This window comes from Neocloeon triangulifer, unplaced genomic scaffold, assembly GCF_031216515.1.
Source record: "Neocloeon triangulifer isolate White Clay Creek 2 clone unplaced genomic scaffold, ASM3121651v1 ptg000017l, whole genome shotgun sequence".
NCBI classification, from domain to species: Eukaryota; Metazoa; Arthropoda; class Insecta; order Ephemeroptera; family Baetidae; genus Neocloeon; species Neocloeon triangulifer.
Window position 1 is genome coordinate 5,563,096 of NW_026775559.1, and position 13,948 is coordinate 5,577,043.

At 37.5% G+C, this 13,948-nt stretch overlaps 1 protein-coding gene across 1 annotated transcript; it reads left to right on the top strand.

Moving 5' to 3' along the window:
- The first annotated feature begins 432 nt into the window (after positions 1 to 432).
- LOC132203416 (homeobox protein Nkx-6.2-like) lies at positions 433 to 7,157 on the top strand. The gene is made up of 4 exons (XM_059631195.1): positions 433 to 793; positions 2,709 to 2,850; positions 4,215 to 4,435; positions 6,459 to 7,157. Exons 1-4 carry the CDS (start codon positions 518 to 520, stop codon positions 6,582 to 6,584), a joined length of 765 nt encoding a protein of 254 aa, XP_059487178.1. The 5' UTR covers positions 433 to 517; the 3' UTR covers positions 6,585 to 7,157.
- The last annotated feature ends 6,791 nt before the right edge of the window (positions 7,158 to 13,948 follow it).

Sequence of the window (13,948 nt, forward strand, 5' to 3'; positions counted from 1 at the left end):
TGTTGCCAGACCACACAGCGCTCGAATAAATAAAATCAAAGTCATGTTTTCTCCGCCGCGGCAAAAATAATCGCTGGAAACGCGCGACGAACGAAAAGAAAGAGAACGAGCAGCTCGGCTCTTACAACATCAAGGGGTAGTTTTTTGCACCCCCCGATGATGTAGCAGAGGATAAATGCAGCCACCGCAGGCAGGCTGCACTCGCGGCACGGCTGCAGCCGCGACTTGTAGAAAAGTCAATTGCCATGTTTTCCCCCACCCGGCGCGCGGCCGCCGACCAATCGGCGTCCGGGGCGGGTCTGGCAACAGGCTCTTTACTGCTCCAATGATAGCTACATTTTACAGCAATAATACACCCTTGGTATTATTATTATGTGGCGATTACTGCCGGGCCAGAAACGGACTAGCCTTCAGTAGAAGACCAGTGCTCGGCCAGTTCGCACCCGACGTGCCAACCCGTTTCGATTATTATAGCCCCCGCCTAATCATCCCTCTCGCCGATGCGCGGCTGATTTTGATGAATTTGAGTGCCAAAAGCAGCGACCCTTCCGTCACCGACCTCTCTCCGGACGCGATGCTGCTCGACCTGAGGGACAACTGCAGGGCTCAGGGCCCCCTGACGGCGCTCACCTCGATGACCGAGAGCAAGACGCCGCCGCCGGGCAACTCGGCCAGCTCGAGTCCCCGCTTGCCGGCCACGCCGCACGGCATCGAGCACATCCTCAACAAACCCTCGGCCCTGCAGACCACCCACAACCCCCAACCGCCTCTTAACCAGAGGCTCGCAGCCGCCGTGAGTATATTTTTTTATTCTAATATTTCGTTCGCTAACCAATGCAACTATTAAAAGTTTGCTCTGAATCAAATTTTATACCTAGCAGGTTTTAATTTTTTCCCCAATATATCCAATATTTTCAAAATTTTGTTCCTTGTAGATCAATTTAATTTTAAGGAATTGTCCGTGCCTATATCATACTATAGAAATTTTAAATAAAATTTCTGGCGGTTTCAGTAGCTTAATATAATTTTGCTCCATATTAGTGATTTCAGTCTGTATATGTGTGATTAATGAAGCCATTTGGAATTATTTTGCGACTGTTTTTTTATTATTATTTTACCATAATATTTATCCTTATCCTACTAATCTCTCTTAATACGTCTAACGCTTAATAATAATAATTGAATTAATTTGGTATATATTAATTTATTTTATTACTATTATAAATCCTGCTTTGCTGTTTTACCATGGCCAAGATAATGAAGGTGAATTTTAATATTAATTCTTCTGTATTCAGATTCTTCATTAAATCACAAAAATCTATCAAAAATAATTTTTTCACAAACTTAATAATTGAAATTATTGTTAATGGCATATTTAAAAAAAAAAATGTTAATTAGAACTCGTAAAATCAATAAAACTATCAAAATAAGAATATTGATAATCTATAAAAAAAAACGTAATTTTTAATTTAATCACAAATTCATTGATTTGTATAAATTTGTTGTATTATATGAAGCGTTAAATTTAACTACAGCCTCATGCCTAATTTTTGCTTTAACTATGCAATTAATGCATATTTCTCTAAAAAGAAAATGTCTTGGAAGAGCGCTAAAAGTTGTTTCTTTATTTGTCTGCCGCGCTGCTAAAAAAAAACGCGTGTACAACGCCTCTCTTAAAAAAATTATTATGCAATTTGGCGTCAGGAAATAAAAGCCGAAATACAATCTGCAGCTCGCACTTGCGGTTTTTCTCTCTCCGGCCGCTCCGCGATGATTTTAATGTAATTTAATGAGCCTTGCGCCTCGTACATGATACATTAAGCCAGCTCGAAAATGAGAGCAGCTTCTTAATTCCCCTCCCAGCTTAATTTCGGTTTGTATATTTTTATATTCAGATTCGATCGCCACTAGTAGAAAAGTGGCACGCAATAATAGAAAAATCTCCCACGCGAGCAGTGCAGGGTTCAGATCTCTTTTCCGGCGGGGCCGATCTCGAGTTTCTCTCGCGCGCACTTTGATTCTTATGCGGTCGGGGTGCCTTCATGTTTCCTGTTGTGGGCGATGACAGAGTGAGCAGGAGAGCCGCTGGGCCCTAAATTCCCAGACGTATCATCATCATTAGCCTTTACATTGTAAGTTGATACGTCGCGCTGGGTGTGCTTGGTCAACGAGCCGGAAAAGTGTGCGGGCTACACTTTTTAATGCGCGCCAATGTGACCAAATGGTCTCTCGTATGCTCAAAACCACTGCTTTTTTGCATATTATTTACTCCCAAGAGATCAAACAAAACCTCAATTCCTGTGGAGAAATTATTAGAAAATCGATTGAAAATACAAAATGGAACCAAAGCCGACCTGATTAAAACATAATAAGATCAACATCTCATTAAAGGAAAATATTATTTGGAGACCGCTATACCTATCAGAAATATCTTATAGAAATCCTATCATTCTGTTAATGAAAGTCTGCTTTTTAATTCTTTTGATTTATTTTTGAATTCAAGATTTATGTTGCAAAGAATTTTTATTGGGTTCAGAATCCAGAGGAACTTAACCTTATATAAATTTTACAATTCTATTTTTCAGCGTTAAGATTTAGTCTGAGACTCAATAATTATTGTTTAAGAAACTTTTATCATTTTAAATTTTTTTAAATCTGATTATTTTATGGGTTTTACTATGCCTGATTTTCGTTTCTGTTGATTACAGGTAGCGGCAGCAAACATGTACTTTAATCCTGCCATGCATCAACCCCTCAGCCGAAACAACCCCGTAATTTACTGGCCAGGTCTTCAGGGCTTGGTTGCCAATCCTCTGGCTTGGAGAGACAGACTGACGTCGCCACATGCTGGTAAGTTTGAAATAATCCAATATTTCTTTTGTGACCCTTATTCAATTTTACGGAAATAAATAACTTAAATAATTTAAATTTGTCCATAAAACAATAAAAAGTTTAATGGGAATAAGATCTAAATAAATTTACTTGAACAAAGATTTGAACTGAAATCCGTGTGGTGCTGATTTCATGGCTTTGCGTGTGCGCCTTGTACTCTGGGGCGCGTTTTAAACATTCGGAACACGCGTAGTTCATCAATATTGTGCGCTCTCGGGGGCCGCATATGGTTGCTGGGTGAGAGGAGGCGGAACTCTGCATTTCTGCATGTTTACGATTTATTGCACCGTTTCTCCTCAGACACGTACCACTTTCCATCAAAATAAACCCCACACTTCGTCCGCATTATTATTTTATTCTTCTGCGGCGTTTGCAACAATTGCAAAAGAGACAGACGCGCGATATATGTTTTAACCGTGCGGATTGCGACGCGCTCGGTGGCTGCTTAACGTCTTTGTAAATTGTGCGAATCATGTGGCGCGGCGAGTCCATTAGCAAGTCATCTTGTAATTTAGCGCTGACCGCTGAGAAAATTTAGCACCAAATGTCTCCTTGGCTTATAGGCTTTGAGAACCTTTTTTGCTCATCTTACTTAATGTGGCAGTGTTTTATAATTTAATTATGTTACCTAATCCTAATATTCACAATCTGCAGTAATAATTTATAATTGAGATAAAAATTAAATATTTGTGTAATTTTAAAATGGTTATAAGATAAATATTTTATTTAAAGTTGGTATTATTTATTGTTAATTTAGTTTTTTTTATTTTCAATAACTAAATGCGGTACGCACGAGTCAAAAAATTGTTTTTATTAAAAATAATGCTTTAGAAAGTTATCTCTCTTTCTTTGTTAATCTCATCTGATTATCAACGTTTGGCTAAGTTTAGCACTGCCATTCAGGCATTTTCATAAATTCTACAATCGCCACATCACATCTCTCTTTTATCTCCTCACTCTCTCAGTCAGTCAGCCTTTTCTAAAACTCTGATTAATATTACATTTGCCAGTTTTATGTGGTGCTAAGCAGAATGAGTTATGGTCTAAAACGCCTTTACAACATCTTTATTTCGCATTCAAAAGTTGGACGCGCGCAACATAAAGCGTGATGACCTCTCTCTCGAAATCTCCCGACCGGCTGGCCGGCCGGCCGACAGGCACAATGTTTTAATGCCACTCTTTATTGCTCTTTTTCTCTGGCAGCAGTTAAAGTGAGACTCGCTGCTAAGAGTTTTTATTTATACTTATTTTGATGCCGGATTTAAATAATGCGCAGAATCACGGTTGTGTAATAATTTATTCGGCACTCTCGCGTGTTGCAGTGTGGAATTCGCAGCAGAGCGGCGGCCATCAGCACCAGCAGTCGCACACCGGGGGCTCGTCGCACCCCGACAAGGACCCCAAGAAGAAGCACACGCGGCCCACGTTCAGTGGCCAGCAGATCTTCGCCCTGGAGAAAACCTTCGAGCAGACCAAGTACCTCGCCGGCCCTGAAAGAGCGAAACTCGCCTTCGCCCTCAACATGTCCGAGTCACAAGTCAAGGTAAATATCCATTATGATCTATAAACTTATTTATCCTCCATTAAAATGTATACAATCATTGAATACACAAAGAAACCTGAAAGTGTACAGAAACTGACAAGTACATATTATATTAAAAAAAAAATTAAATTACAAATTGTGATAGTGAAGAAAAGAAATATTTAAACAGGAAAGGGGGCCATGTAATAATACTTGTACTTAATAATAACACTAGGTATACCAATTTTGCGAAATTTTGGCCAAGAAAGAGTTTTTAGCTTTGATAGGCAAAAGATTTTAATTTAAAAAATAATAAAATCTATCTCAAATATTTTCAAAATATGTTTGAAAATAAAATTAATTTACCATGAAAGACCAATTTTACTGAAGCATTATATAGAAATTTTGAAGCAAGTTTCAGCTTAGTAGTAAATTCCGTGGTATAAGAAATGTTATGCTTTAGTACAAAACAAGTTTTTAAGCAGCTCCATGCTTACCCCTTCTCGTAATGGTTTCATTTGCCTCTCTGGCTGGCAGTGTCCAAAAAGTTAATGCTCATGCTTTGGAAATAACAATAAAAAAGGCAACAAGCATAAAAAGCTCGCTGGCGCGTCCTTATTAGTCCGGCAGAGAATCGCGAGGGTTCTTTTTTCGCCTTGGTGGCGCGGCGCTTTTTTTCCAGCCGAGACGCCGCTTTTATAGTGTGCAGGGGCGCCGCACGCCACTTCATTTTCCATCCACCCGGGCTGCCTGCGCCCGGCTACTAATTAAAAAAATCTTGTGCATTATTGCGCGTGCCTTCATTATACCCACCCAGGGTGTCATCATCTCTCGCCAGAAAAAGCGAGCTGGCAGCGCACACTATATACTTTTTTTTATCTTAATTAAAATACGCGGCGCCGTCCCGAGCTGCCGCGTTTCGCTACCGAATTGGGGTGGAGAAAATTTCACGCGAATAATGAGCATTGGCGAGGGTTGTGTTATTGAGTCCCGAGAGGGCAATTCCGACCTTTCAGTGGTGTAGCTTCCGAAAATGGACGTCGCCCGGCCGTTGAGGAAAACATGCAGATTCTGGAGGAGCTGACTAATATTCCGACGGCCCTGTTTAATTCACTCGCCATGCAAGGGGTTCCGGCGACGAGGGCAAATGTGACCCTGGCGGATAATTTGAATCCAAAATTTAATCACGTGGAATAGAGAGGGATTTCGAGAATTAAAAACTTACAGACATGCTAATCTTAAAAGGAAAAAGTCGCAACTTCCCCCCACGTTGTGCTTCTAAAATGATTTATTTCACATGATGCTCATTATGTTTTTACTCTCTTGTGGATTTTAGAAGTGGTTAAATGCTATGTTTTAAAGTTACTTCTATTTTAATGAATTCATATAATTTAATAATAATTCGTGATAATAATATTCAGGAAAGTATCTGAAACACTTGAAGAAAATAATTATTAACTACAAATATTTAAAAAATAATAAGATATTTTAGCGGTTTAAGTTTTAAATAAAGTAAAATTGCAACTAAATTTGATCTCACTCTCAATTTATGCAAGAAGATTATAAGAAAGTGGGTTTAAAAAAGTAGTCATAATATCTAGCATAACATCTCTGTAAATCGAAAAAAATCTTGAAAATTTATATGATTAATTATAATAAATATTACAACTGCAATTTTTCTCCAAGGAAATTTTTAAAAATACTTCTTAAAAAAATCAATAATTTATATCAATTATAAAATTTTCTTATAAATTTTTTATTAAGCGGAGGTTGAGCTTATTACTATTGTTTATGTTTATTCTTTGGATTATATTTTATATAGGCGATTAGTCATTTTACAGGACACTTGACACAATCAAAAGCCATACAAATTCTGCCCCCATTAACACAATTTAACAATTCCCACGAAATGTCCCCAATCAGAACGTTTACTTCCGAAGCCCGCTATCAGACCCCTGCGGTTCCGCCGATGCAACCCCCTGTGCATTTATGTCGGGCGCAAAGTCTACCCTCGCTGACCACAGATGTGTTTCTCTTGTTTCAGGTGTGGTTCCAGAACCGACGCACCAAGTGGCGGAAGAGACACGCGGCCGAAATGGCCACGGCCAAACGACGACAGGAAGCGGCCGAGGATGAGGCGGAAGAAGACCTGGACGAGCAGGAGCACTAACTATTCCCAGGCCGATTGAGTGTTTGTTTTGCGGTTTTTCCCGCGCGGTGATACTGTTCAAGTGCAGACTCCGGTTTAGCAAAATGGAATATAAATAATAATAATAATAAAATGTGTCCTCGTCTCTTTGTTGCGTGTGTCGCGTGTACATAGTTGGAAGTTACGCTGAGAAAAATACTCCCAATTTTAATTTTACGTTAGATGAGAAAAGTTAATTATTCTCATTATAATTGAGCAAGCATGCTGATGGCTTATTTTAACCAAAAGATTTAAGCTTCATCAAGTTTCGTCTTGGAGGAGAAAGAAAAAGTGATGCTACCAAAGATTGGTGATATTATGTTGAATGATTTTTTTTTTATAGAATCTGTCCGGATTACAATTTAATAAATATGTATTATGTAAGATTGCAATAAAGTTGCTGCCGCTGTTGATGTCCTGAGTCAGTTTCCATATTGTACTACTCGTAGCGGTGTAACTACTAAGATTGTGTATATGTTCGCATTATATACGCAGCCATGTCCACACGACTGATCATGTACCAATCAGCATGTATATGTTGCCAAATAAAGGAGCCTTCAGTACACGGTAAAATGAAATATAATCTGTATTATTTTTTTCTATTCCTAAACACAAACAATATTTAATTGTTATAAATAATTATATCATCAAATATAAAATATAAGTATATCTATCCTTATTATTACTCACTTACTTACAATTTTTTTACTTATAAATTTTATATAATTATCTATTGTTAACTGATGGTTCAGTAATTTCGAACATTTAGAGTTCTTGATAATATTTTGTTAATTATTTATGATGTCTTGTTTTATATTGATTTAATCTTTATATCCTATTTTTATAACATCAATTCATTTATTAACAAAATATAAATCTGAATCAAGAGATCCTTATAAAAAGGAAAATGATATTCAAAAGTAAAATCCTGTGAGCGCTTAAATCCAACCTTGTAACTTAAATGATAATAATATGTTTTACTTTTAACTACCTTCTTAAAAAAATTCAACTTTTGTTTATTTAAACTTAATTTTAATAAAAAATTGCATTATGTACTAAATTTTATTTGGTTGTTATAATGATTTTTCATACAGTACTTACATGCATCAAATAATTAAATTTTATTTTTAATTAAGTTTCTCATTTAATTTTTTACTATTGCAGTAGTTTGTTAAATTCATAATTATGCACTTAATTATTTAGATAATTAAAAAATCTATCTGGTTGATATTTTTTTTTTGTGATGTATGAAAAATTCAATTATTTTTTCACTGATTGCAATGACACACATAAATACAGCTCTTAATTAATTAATCTTCGCTAACAGCACTATAAACACGCGCACTTAAAATAATGTGGCACGGTGGTGAATAACACACCCCAGCGCGCGACGCAGATTTGTTTTCATTGTGCGCGACACACAAAAGTGTAGAGAGCAGCCAGCAGGGCATGTGACGACGCGCGTGATTTAATCAGGCGCCGTTTAATTTGCGTTAAAAGCACAACGAGAGCTAGGGCGCTGTCGCCGGTTTAATGCACTTGGCACGGCTCACTGCGCGCCTTAACCTTATTAGCACCCCCTGCTCATAATGGCGCAAAATAATATCATCCCCCGATCATCCATCATCAAGTAAAACGCCAACTAAATTAAATCAGCCCTCGCGCAGAGGCGAGAGAAAAAGAAAGACTTTAGTCATAAAAACATCATTACTTTATTTAATTTCGCATTTTTTTTTGTTCCTCTCTCTCTCTACCCCTGTCTTCTGATAGTTTGGCTCTTTTGCTCTCTGCCCTCTTGACGTTGGAAAAAGCTGGGAGGCAAAAGATGGGGGTGCCATAATTCGCAGAAAGCGCAGATGCGAGTGTCGTGCCGGCGGAATAATTTTTCTAACGTGTTCCCAAATGGCGATTTAAAAAGTTGAAAATCGCTCGGTTTCTATTTCATTTGTTATTCAGAGGACGCTCATTTGATATGCGTCGAATGAAAAAAATTCAATCTCATTCATATCGCATTAGTTGCAATAACTCTCCAAGTCGTCGGCAAACACGCCAAACTTTTTTCATTTAAAAGCGGCCCGCGCCGGCTACCATGTATACCGCGCGCCGTAATTTAATTTATAGCTTTTCGTTCTCTCTCGTTTTTCGTACGTACGTCCAATGCATTTTTCTCGAGTGCTGCGGCTGCTGCCGGCGACAAAATTTTTATATTTACACCGCGAGGGGTGTGATTTATCGTCCGCCGGAGAAATCTCTGCTCGACGACCGACGCCGCGCCGGTAGCAGAGCAAAGGCTGCTTTTCCAATTAAAAAGTTTGCGCGTGATTTGCTCAACTGTTTATGCCACACCGCGTTTCGCGCCACCTCTCGAAAATTAAACTCGAACCACCGCAGTCGCAATTTGTCATCTGCATAAATTAATATTAAACAGCAGTAATGAAAATTTCTCTACCTAAAACTACTGTAATTTTTTATGTGCGTAATATAAACTGTTGAAAGGTAAACATAAAAATTTTCTAAAAAAACTATTGCTAAAATTTTGATATCACATTATTTCACATTTATTTACACGTTATTATTGTTTATTTTCCCAAATCACATTGTTTACATTAAATGATTCAAGTGTTGAAAATAATTTTTTTGAAAATAAATGAATTGTTGGACACAACGGCACCACCATTAGCAAAACTTTGCTGAAGCTTCCGAGATGAAAAAAAAACCATCCGCCGCAGACGTAGGTATAATTTTATATAGTTGCGTGATTTTGATATGAAAAGTATAATATTTTTAAATGATACATTATTTATTAAAACTGTATTATTTGATGTGGAAAAAATAAAATCACTTCCTGCAATTATGCAGTAATTTTAATTATAAATAAAACTGTTTTATGTTTTAAAATTAATTTTTATAGTAAAATTTTTGATATTTCATTTTATAAATTGTTTGTTAGCAAATTTATTGCATGTTTTCTGCTAATATTAGTTCATAATTATTAACTGTGAAAATTTAAACTGGATTTTTATCTTCGTTCATCAAAACATTACGGAATTAATGAATTGAGGAAAACCCTAATTTAATAATTGTATTCACTCTATATGAAATTTCTAAAAGTGTAATAAAATATTAAAGCATTCAGTATTAATTTATTGAGAATGTTATTCAATATATGCCTAGGTCTGACACCCTGAATTATTTCAACTGGTGCTGACTAAATATTTGCGAGAAATTCTTTATTTTTCACACCAAATACATTCATACATAATTTTTATTCAAGAAATCGATTGAGACATATGACTTCTATAAATCAATTTTCAAATCAAAAACTTGATACGACGTAAAGAAAAAAAACAATACTATTTGGTCAAAACAACATTTTTGTGAATTTCCATATCTTGACCATAAACTTTTGCAAAGCCCTCTGCGTCCGGCGCCCTCTTATCTCCTATTATAGCGCACAAAACAATTTCCTCTTGTTTCTTCTTGACCCCAAGTGTGATTCCATTTTACACCCCGGCCGGCAATAACAGATTTGAAAAAGTAGAAGTGGCCCCTGCAACGCTTTTCCCCGCAGAATTCGCGTGACATATTTTTTTTATCGGAATAAAAAACCGCGCCGCCCCCAGCCCTCAAATCCCCGAGTGTTGATTTACATTGAACATGAACACGCGCGCGCTCTCTTTTGTGACTGCAATGCCAAAATCGGCGGCCGGCGGTGGTTTTATCTCTGGCGATCCCTCTCGCCGCACGTATCGCGCGCAGCCAATTTAATGACAGTTTGATGTGCAATTTTTATCCCATCAGATAGCCGCAACACCCGTGGCCGCACGTGCGAGTTATTGGGGAACTATTGGCCAACTATGAACCACACAGCGGCAGCATAATGTAGCCCGCCGAAGCTTAATTACACGGGCAACTATTGGAAAAGTGCCGATTCGCAGCCCACTTTTCCCAGATCGAGCGAGGCGAGGGCCTTGTTGTGCGGTTAACACCTATGTATGCCACCGTGACAAACACCCTTTTGTTTCAATCGACGACCAGCAAGACAAATATTTGCAGCGGTCTTGCCCCTACACAGAGACCGCTACCACGTTTTATATTAAACTGAATTATAAGTTATTGTCCGTTTAATAAAATGCTTGGATTAATTACGTGCAGAAATAAAAACTTTTGAGGGAAAAAAATTTTGATGACTTAATTCAGTGAACTCAATTTTTACTTATTAACACTCAAATACGGAAAGACAAACTTGAAAATGATTTTCCAAGTTTATTATCCTATATCAATCCTTATTTAAATGCTTTTTTGAACAACATAGTTTCATCAACATATTTAAAATTTGATGAAATGATTGGAGACTGCTTTAAAATAACGATTTTTCACCAAACCTACTGATTAGGATTTTTAAACATAAATATCTCCGTTTATTAATTATTGTTTTCTTTGTTATATGCGATTTTATGTTGCATCCAAAAAGATTATAACCTAGGAAAAAAATTGTCTCACGCGCTGAATTTTTAACTTTTTTATTATGATTAATTTTTATTTCATTTGATTTTCCATAAATTAACCTGAAATTCATCTCTTTTAGCAAACGATACAACCACAAAATAATTTTGGTTCAAATTTTTATTTCTGTAAAAACTAAATGATCGGAGTTGATCAGAAAACTCGTATTTCAATTCAAGCCCCAGTTCGACCTCTCGCAAAGAATTTAATTCCCGTCGACGTCGCGAGGATTAAATTTTTACCATGCAGGCGCCCATGGTGCAGCATTCTGATTTCCATCGACGCGCTGCCGGGAAATGAAAAGAGGAAAAGAGAGTTCGCCTCTCGCACCGAAGGTCTCTCTCGTTTTAATATTTCCAATTTTACACGGGCGCTGAATTTATTATTCACTCTCTCGCTGGGTACACGCGCGTGTCGGTTTTATTTTCGCTTCCAATGCTCACTCTTTTTCTTGCTGCCGAAACCTCTCTCTCCGCCAATATCAAATGTATGCGCGCGGCGAAATGAAAAGGAATAAAAAACGGTGCGTTTTAGTCCAAGCCGAGCACACCTTGGAGATATGAAATTCAATCTTTGGTATTAGAAGAACAATAAAAGTTTAGAGCCGGCCCCGATGGCGCTTGTACCTTATGCATGTTCTTTTTTGTTATACCAGCACCGCGCTATAGCTACGCTGCACGAAATAAGAAACTATGAGTTATAGTGGGGAATTTGCAACAACATACCGGCGGGCGATGCTGGTTAGCCCCGGCGAAAGAAAGACTTTACGACTCTTTTACCTTTGTTTCCCTCTTCCCACCTGCGCCCAATAAAATGGAAAACGAAACATATTAAAGATATATTGACGTATGCCGGCAATAACTTTATATTTCCACTTTTTATTTACCACGAGAGCGGTTTTGATGCTTCCCGAGCCCGCGTATAATAAATTTATCATCCCTCGCTCAAAATAACAAAACACACACGCGCCACCGCCGTCGACGAGCAATCCATCTTTTATTTTGTTTTCCGCCGCATAATTCGCGTCATGTGCGCCGCCGGCAGGAGTAGAAATAATACAAACGCATATAAAAAGGAAAAGCCGGCTCCGGATGGGATGTATGATAATTTGGCTGTTTGTGCCACGCGGAGGGTTGCTTTTGCCCTGCGGAGGTGCAAATCACGCGCCCCGGAGACGCCGCTGCGCTGGTCAGCCCCGATATTTGTTATTCAATTCACAAGGGACACACAAGAGAGCAACTTGCAGATTTCTCTGGCGGCTTTTCCCTGAAATTGTACACACGTTTTGCTGCATCACTGCTTAAGGCCGCGGGTCAGTCGGCGCAAAGTGAATTTCCCACCGTCTCGTTTTATTGATGTGTGGCCATTGGGGATGCGGAAATAGCCTGGAGACCTATCGGAATCTGAGGAAAGTGCTCTGCAGACTGGCACAAATAATGTCTTACAGTGAAAAAATGTATCAAGCTTTGCTACGCGTTTATCAGGAAAACACAAATACAACAATGGTCATTTTTATTAAAATCGTACCCAGTTTGATTAATATTTATTTACTGAATTGAGGATAAAAAAGTTAAATTGTAAATATTTAGTCAAGCAATAATGAGAACATTAACAAAATATAGTGTCTGAACTAAATAATTGAAAATCTTAATAAAATTTCAACAATATAAAAATTGGAACTGTTTAATGAAAAAGTTGTTGTTTTCCCCTGTCAAATTCAGAAGGTTTATAGCAGTTTTTTTCAATTTATCAGCTTCTGTGGATTCAATAAGAATTTAGAAATCGAGGACAGGGATTAATTTTTAGCTTCGCTTCCAAATTATTTTAGTAGTTACATTAAAAAATAGCATAGAAATAAATAGAAATAAATCATAATTGTATTTTTTTATAATGATTTCAAACTCGTTATTTTAATATTTTAATGTCAGTTTTATCCTGTTAAATATAATTTTTAAAAATTAAAAAAAATAAGCTTCCAAATAAGTGGATGCTGGTTTCGTTGTACCCACAACCCAAAATATTTATGGAAGATTTTTAACTCTTCACCTTGTGTAGATTATTAGAAAATAAAATCATTTATTCGTCACATTTGTTATGCATTTTATTTTTTAAATATAATAATCTTGCTGTATTAATATTATTATTCGATCTCATCTAATAACAATCATCATTTATTCATTATATGACATGACAATCTATTGAAACTACATATTTATAGGGCAAATTTTTGTTTAATGAGGCACAAAAAACACAAGGTGCAATTTTTCGCCAGAGCCTATTAAGTACGTATTTCTACGCGCACATAACGCATAACATTTATTCAAAATCACACGCGGAGTGAAATTCGCGGCAGCAGCAGACAAATGGAAAAATGCCGGCTGGGGTGCTAAAGCCCTGTTGTTTCATTTTTCCAAACAACGTTAGTCCAAATAAATGGAGTATTTATTCATTTTTCCCTTGCGTTTCGCCCTCTTTGTTATTTATCTCGCTTTCTCTCTCTCGCCTGCTGCAGTGTAACATGCTACTTTTTTTTACAAATGAGTGGGTGTTGGGATTTTGTTAGTCATTTATCAGAAAGAGGGTTTGTCAGCGAGTATGCGCCGGGCCGCGCGCAGAGAGGAAGAAAGACGCACTGAAAAATCGCGCAATGTTATCATCTGCAACAGCCCCAGATGTTTTAGGTGACAGAAGGTGATTTGACTAGCTCACTTGATACTTTGCGATCGTGCCTCCGCCACTTGCAAACAAAAATATAATAACGGGGGCGCTTTCGTAATACGCAAGCGGCGGCGGGCCAGGGACGCATGTGTTTGCTCTCTTTAACGTTCTTTATTTAAATA